At 37.6% G+C, this 7,313-nt stretch overlaps 1 protein-coding gene across 1 annotated transcript; it reads right to left on the bottom strand.

Moving 5' to 3' along the window:
* Positions 1-265: 265 nt before the first annotated feature.
* On the bottom strand, positions 266-6,991 carry IDD5 (indeterminate(ID)-domain 5). Its single transcript, XM_021437361.2, has 4 exons — positions 5,821-6,991; positions 5,096-5,492; positions 2,042-3,280; positions 266-546 (listed from the first exon to the last, which is right to left on the bottom strand). Exons 1-3 carry the CDS (start codon positions 5,972-5,974, stop codon positions 2,074-2,076), a joined length of 1,758 nt encoding a protein of 585 aa, XP_021293036.1. The 5' UTR covers positions 5,975-6,991; the 3' UTR covers positions 266-546; positions 2,042-2,073.
* Between the last annotated feature and the right edge of the window lie 322 nt (positions 6,992-7,313).

The raw sequence follows: 7,313 nt of genomic DNA, 5'->3' as shown, positions 1-7,313 counted from the left end.
TTCGAATAATTTAAGGAAATGGCACAAGAAATTTTACTCGTGCATGATAATTGATAAGTATAAAACGGGATGACTATTTCATGTCTTTCAAGGTCAGTTTCTCTAGTCGCGAGTAGCTAGCAACCCGATCGTTCTCAAGGGCTGCTGGAACAAAATTGTCTTGGTTTGGAAGCATATCTGGAGAATAAGAAACGACACTTGATCCTTATTCTACAAGGACGGCTGGCTAATAAATATCTTTGCATAAAGTAGAACTAACTGAAAATGAAGCAAGAAAAGATTTTTCATTTTTTTTGGGGTAAAGTCACCATCCAAAGTATGATAAGATTGTAGCTGGGACTGATTTGGAAACTCATCCCATTAACATTTAAGGGGAAGAAAAAAAGTTTATACAATACAGCTTGGATTTTAGGGTTAAGCTGCCTAGGCCGGTTTGATCAGATTCTTGAAAAACCCTTTGGCCTCTAATTCTCCATATTGTTTCACTTGACGTATCGAAATGGAAAAGATGATAAGAGTAAAAAGGCCTTTCCATGGCAACAATATCTGCAAAAAAAGCCAAAGTTAATAATTAAGATCATAGCAAGCAGCCAAGCAGGCTTAATACGGGGGAAAATTCAACACACAATAGTCCAGCATGCTACATTTTTGTTTGTGTCAATATAATATGACTATGACAAGAGAAGGAAACTCAATTTGATCACCATCATCGTCGTAGTCATCATCATCTTATTCTTTAATTTTATTATTTTCTGATAAGTAGACAAATCTGAAAAGAATGAAAGTCAGAATGTATGCAGCAGGTGGAAGAATTTGGGATAAAAAAATTTATATTCATGCAAGAACTCCTCTTTGCCCTTTCTATGATAAAAAACAAGAATCTTTTGGTTGTTTTCTTCCCTCAGATCTAAGACAAAGACAATATTTCGGGAAAGAAACTAAGTCCATTTTTCATGCGCCCCGAAGTTAAATAAATATCTAATAAGCACATTTTATCTCCAAAAAGAAGTCTATCTCTAATTAAATTCAAATTATCTCTTATAAATATATAATTATTTTAAAGAGAAGATTTTTTTTTTTTTGAAAACCATAGTTTCCTATATTAATTGAAGATGAGATTATAAAAAAGCTGAAAGCTGAGTGAAGTTTTATTGTTTTCATAAATGGAAGATTGTTTTAAGAGAAAATCAATTGCATCAAAAGAAATATAGTTGAAATTAATTTCAAAGATGATTAAATTTGCCTTCTTTTTTGTTTTGTCTATGATCTAAATTGGTAATTTAGAAAGTCTAGCAGTTTCATTTTACATGAATTATTTTTTCTGCACGGTAAAAAATCTGTGTCTAGAAGTAAGAAATATCACATCTCCGTTGGGTGGTGCTTCAAATATGATTGCCCTTTTTTGAGAAAAAAAAAAAAGAAGAAAAAAGACAATTTTTGCAATCAGAGTATCTGTAAAGAAAAAAAAATCATACAAATAAAATGGTGCAATGATAGCTTTCAATTTAGGAGGAGTGTATGCAATGATATATTAGTTTTACTGTCAAAAATTTATTATTTATTAATATTTTCCATGTACAATATGCACAACCATAGAAGATATTATTAGTATAATGATCCAAATAAAACAAAAGGAATCAAAATTTTGCCTTGATTTTTGTGGTGCAGATTTGAAATAGGGAAATAAATTATGCTTGAAAAATTCTAATGATGAATGAGTAGACGGAGTGGATGATGCATGAGCTCTGGAAGGGTAGATATTTTGTTTGAGCATCTACATTGCAGAGAGCAGCACTCGTGACACTGCCAGCCCATAAAATTAAAAGAAAAATAAAAACAAACAGACAAGAAAAGAAACAAAACCCATATGTACTACAACTCATGACTGCCCCATGCAAGACATTGTGTCAGAGAATTCAAAGAGAAACCAAGGAAAAAAATCCATGCTCAGTAAAATACATTAAGACACATTTACCAATGAAATCCTGAGTAAACTTTAATCATATATAATCATTTTAACACGTCACTTAATTTTACGTACCTTTGTACTTTCCTCTTATCTCCTTTTTCCCTTCACTGAAAATTCCCACCACCTCCAAAAGATCGGTGGCCTGTCGGCGCAGTAATATTATTTCTCTCTGAACCCAAGGTGCTTAACCCCATGCCTTGTTGTTGCTGTTGCTGCTCCCTTTGGGAAACCCCTCCACTCATGCTTCTCACTATTTGCCCGACGCCAAGGAAGTCCCTTGTCAATCTATCTGACCCACCAGCGCTAACATTCAAATTTTGCTGCTGCTTTTCTTGTTCCATGCTGCTTCTATTTGTATATGGGTTTTCTTGTCCATGTCCAGTGCCATATGTATTCACCCCTGGGGACCCACCTCCAAAAATGGAGGAATTTCCACTTGCTATTGAGTTCATTAGTTCATGTAGATTGTTCCCGGTGTTATCTCCCAAAATGCCGCCAAAGTTTGAGGGTTTGGTGCCGCTTGAGGAAGAGCTACCGAAGCTTCTTAGAAGAGAGGCGCTGTTGCTGCTTGAATTTGAGCCCATTTGAGCAGCTTTTTGAAGCAATGCGGTAGCGGACATTTGGGGTACCATATTGTTGTTTTGAACCGATGAGCTGAAGAGAGAGGGGATGTTGGAGGTGATTTGATCGCCCATTATGTTGTTTGAGAAGAGATTTGGAGCTTGGCTTGTCCCACCGGCACCGTTTTCATTGTTGAAATGATCAGAGATTAGCAAACCTGAAGATGATAAATTGTTGTCTGTGTTGGCATTATTGTTGTTATTGATGCCGCTTGTGTTGCTACTATTGGAAAGGAAGCTAAGGTTGAAGAGATTGGCCGCTGAAGGACTGTTGCCTGGGTTGTTTTGGATATCAGGAAACTGCATTAGTCCTTGGAACGATTTGTTTCCCAACAATCCTTGTTGAGGTTGATGTTCTTGATTGAAATTTTGGTGGGACTCTTGCATGAAGAAAGCAGCAGAAGAGACCATTGGTTGCTGTGGTCGAAACGACGATGACGACCCCATCGATGGAGGGAGAAGATGATCAAATTGGGTATTCCTGGCACCGCCACCGAGTCTTAAAATATCACCCGTCTGATTATTCTGGTCTTGTATCGAAGAAATTTGAGTACCCACTTGAGATAAGCCTAAGCTCATATTGCTACTTCCATACAAATGGTTGCCAATGGGGTTCAAGGAGGGAGGGTGCCTTGCACTTTCCTGAGCCAGCGCATCACAAAATGCCCTGTGAGTGATAAAACTGTCACGCCTGCAACAGTCATAATAGAAGGAACCATTAGATACCCGCCGATAGATAGTAAAAGAAAACAACGACACGGCTTGAAAGGGAGTTAAAAAAACAAACTTTGAACAGCAACCCGTGTCTGCTATGTTTAGTACTTCAATTATAGGATTTTGAAAGTTCGTTTGCGGAAAGAAAAATTCAATGAATTTATCTATAGCTGTGACTAGCTACCTAAAGGACACATTAAGATGTCCGGTGGAAACAAACGACCTTAATTATAGATAATGAAACCATGCATTTTGATTAATGGCACCAATGAAATCAAATAATTTTCATTAGCTAACTAATCAATTAAATGTTTTTTTCTGCCCCTTATTGTTTTCTGTTTGTCTCATATTGTAGGTATTATCCGGCCTACAAATGAAAAGAATAAAAAAAAAAAGAAAAAAAGAAGGTTTACATTGACAGGCAGCGCTTTTCCACATGGGCAAACAAAGCTGATGAATGGGGTGTCCTAAGTCAGACTTACACTGAGAAGTCTTAGGATTCGGATAAGAGGAAATGTAAAAGTGTAGAAACCCTAAAGCAGCAAGGATTACGATTAGCAAGCAGCAATGCTGAAATGGAAATAGAAAACGAGGAGGGTGAAAAGATAGTAGAAGCCAACAAGTACGTAGAGAAAGGAAGTTTTTAACTAAAATTGCCTACAAGACAGAAGCGAAATTGAAGAGGGTAGGTCAAAAGAATTTCTCTAAAACTTGAAAATGATTAATCAATCAACCATGACTACCATTTCAAGAACTGGTGTTCAATAAATGCAACAAGAGAATGTATTCAACCAAGTGAAAAGTGATCAATCAAGAAGCCCAATTCGGGACTTTGTCTTCAATTAATGCAAAACTCATCAAACACTCTGATTTCCAGTTATAAGAATATCGTTTTTCTAAAACAAGAAGCTAAAAAGGCCATCAGGGTTTCACTTTTTCTTTCTTGCCTTTTGAATTCCTGAAAATTCAATCGACTCTCTCAGGCTCAGACCCCCAAGGGTGAGACTGCAATTCTCTACGCAAAAGACCACAGATTTCGAAGCTAGAACCTCGGAGAGAGAGGGAGGGACTATGGAGGCAGAAGTTTGGTTAGAGTTTAGAGGCTAACGTTATCATTGAAGGGGATACCTGCAAGAGCACAGACCTGAACACATCTAGCCAACCCACAAGAGAACAAACATGGTAACAACAACAACACAGCAAACTCTACATGGCATAGCAGCACGTGAATAGGGAAAAGTAAAAACGAAAAAGGGCGGTGGTTCCAAGGAGAAACAAAAGACGAACTGTTTTCTTTTTCTTTTTCTCTTTTTTTTTTCTTGGTTTTGGGGGGTTAATTGTTTGATGGATAGCAGCCTAGAACCTCTATTCGCAACGGCAGTTTCCACAGATTATTCACGTGGAAGCTTGTTTGTTTTCTGCACTCACCATCTTCATTACTGAACTTAAAAAATCAAAGAAAAAAAAGGGAGAAGGAGAAGAGAGAGAGACTCAATCGCAAGAAAACTAAAAAAAATTTTTAAAAAAAAGCATCAAACTTTTCGCTCCCATGGCACCTGTGGAATCTAACTGCTAACCAAACAGGCCAAGCAGAAACTATAACGCCTCTTTCCCTTTGTTGTGTGCCAGTGGGAATACGGCACATAAGCTATAGAGCCTTTTCTTTTTATCGATGCCTTCAAACCAAAAGAAGAGTCGAGAAGATGGTGAATGGCGTCATGCCATAAGCAAAAAAACCGTCTAATGGGAAAATGTGAAGGAAAGATTATAGATTATTATCAGTATCATCTACCTTGAGAAGAGAGTGCCACAGTCACATCTGTACTCTCTAGTCCCGCAGGTCTTTGAATGAGCTTTCCAATCAGATTGCACGGCATACCTCTTGGAACACTTCTCGCACTTCCATTTCTTTTCACCATGCTTTCTTGAGTAATGCTTTTTGATGCCAGTAAGGTCACCAAGTGCCCTGGAAGGGTCATGGTGGACGCATGTGGGCTCAGGGCAGAGATAAACCTTCCTCTTCACTTCTTTTGTAGTCTTCTGCCTTAGTTTCCAAGGCAGGTTGTGTCCTCTTCTGTGGAGCTGCAAGTTTTGCTCCCTTTGGAATCCTTTGTTGCATACCTCACAAATGAACCTGTTTGTTGCCATTAGGGTCTTGGGAGATAGTGCTATCACTTCCGCATCTGGATCTGCTTTGTTCAGAAATAATGCCAAACAAGAAATTATTAGAAATTTCTAAATTTGATTACAAGGAAGAAATGTTCTGGATGGCTGAAAAGAATTTCAAAAAACATTCACCCTTCGTCATTTCCACTCAAAAACTTTCAAAATTTAGGGTTTGCCTTGTGTTTTTTATTCTCTTTCGTTATATGTATGTATACAAGGAAAGAAATAGCTATCAAGAACAACTTGGAAAATAATTAAAAGGAATTCTATTTACTTTCAATTGGTGAAATATCTTTAGTTAGATTAATTAGGAGAATCTTATAATTAGATAAAAATTAATTGGATACTTGCTTGGTGTTCCAGGTTGGTTTCTCTTTTTCTTCTGAGGCGGCGCTGGAGCTGGCCCTGTGGATGAAGTAGGTGTTGAAGAAGGCTGTTGCTTCATCTGGTTTTGATCTTCATCTCTAATTCCAAAGAAAGGCCCCGAGGAGGAAGATGCAGCCATCTTTAGACAAACCCTGGCTCTTGCTGTTTCTTCTCTGCTTGTCTTCTTCAAAAAGTTATTCTTCTATGTCTCAGCTATCAATCTTCTCTTCAAAAACCCATTATCTAACAGCAACCCCACATTGAAATTTTTCGGTATTCCTATGAAATCTTATCTGAAAAAGCCGAGAAAGGGGCGATTCGAGCTTTTTGTGTCGAACTGATTAATGGAACCTTAAAAAGGCAAAGATTGAAGAGAAAGGAAAAGAAATCAACCTATGGACATTTTGCAGCTTCTCTCTTTCCTCTACTACTTCTTTCTCTTCCTTTTAACTGCCAAATTGTGAACAAAGTGATGCTACTATGTTTCATCTCTGATTTGTTGTCATGCAGATACACTAACACATATACCTCCCCTCAGCAGATTTCCCTTTTTTTTCTTTTTATTAGTAATTCCTTTCGCTCTTACCCTTTTTATTTCTCCCCACAATTTTATTACCTGATTTTGCTCAATTCTTTCAAATTGCCTTAGAAAATCAAATTAAATGTGAGTTGAGAGAGAGAGAGATGAGAGAAGGTAAGGCCTACAGGTCGGTGGACCCAATCCATTAGCCGCATAACGACATGGGATGGTGCGTGAGAGCAGCATGAACAGCCCTTCCCTTCCCTTCCCCTCTTTCTCTTTCTCTCTTATTTCGTATCTTCTTACTCACTTGCAGACAAACTTGCTATCATCACCCTCCCTCTCTCTCTCTCTCTCCCACAGGGCCTCACACAGTAAAAATCTTTTCACAAAAATTAAACACACACCCCAGCAAATCTATCTTTTTTCCTTTTTCTGCAGGAAAACACCAAGGAATTTCAATCCCAAAAAGAAGAAAAAATAAAATGGTTTCTTGCCCACGCCTGACACAAACAATTGATTGGAAAAACAATTTCCGTAGTTCGGAGTTTGTTAGTTGAAACTAAGAACTTAAAGACTTAAGAGGGTGTTGTGTTGTTGTACGCAGCAGTGTTTTGTTACTGTTGAGAATTTTGAGAGCACTTTGGTCTTTTCTGACATGCAAAGGGCAAAAACAGGATCAACAAGACTTTCCCCCATCGGGACTCAGCTATTCCACTTTGGTTCCATATATGTGTAATAAAGAGGGACCAGGATGTCACATCAGGAAATAAAAAGGGTATTTCTGTCATTCTACTATAAAAAAGTAGGAAATTTCTCAATCAAAAAAAGAACCTAAGAAAAGACCTAATCCAACCACTAGAGATAAATAAACAGACAAAAACCCACACATTACTTTATTATTATCTACTAAATAGTTGTTAACATCACTGACCTGTTACTCCTTACAGTGACAGCT

The sequence above is a fragment of the Theobroma umbraticum genome, unplaced genomic scaffold, assembly GCF_002168275.2.
Source record: "Theobroma umbraticum cultivar Fairchild unplaced genomic scaffold, ASM216827v3 scaffold_20.0, whole genome shotgun sequence".
Lineage (NCBI taxonomy): Eukaryota > Viridiplantae > Streptophyta > Magnoliopsida > Malvales > Malvaceae > Theobroma > Theobroma umbraticum.
The sequence above is the reverse complement of the archived record's forward strand: the minus strand, read 5'-3'. Positions and strand labels throughout refer to the sequence as shown.

Excerpts from the sequence above, each read along its gene's own strand:
- IDD5 (XM_021437361.2), bottom strand. The coding sequence starts at position 5,974 with ATGGCTGCATCTTCCTCCTCGGGGCCTTTCTTTGGAATTAGAGATGAA. Across the intron at positions 5,493-5,820 it reads AAACCAACCTGGAACACCAA|ATCCAGATGCGGAAGTGATA; the intron begins GCAAGTATCCAA and ends TGAACAAAGCAG. Across the intron at positions 3,281-5,095 it reads TGTGGCACTCTCTTCTCAAG|GCGTGACAGTTTTATCACTC; the intron begins GTAGATGATACT and ends TGACTGTTGCAG.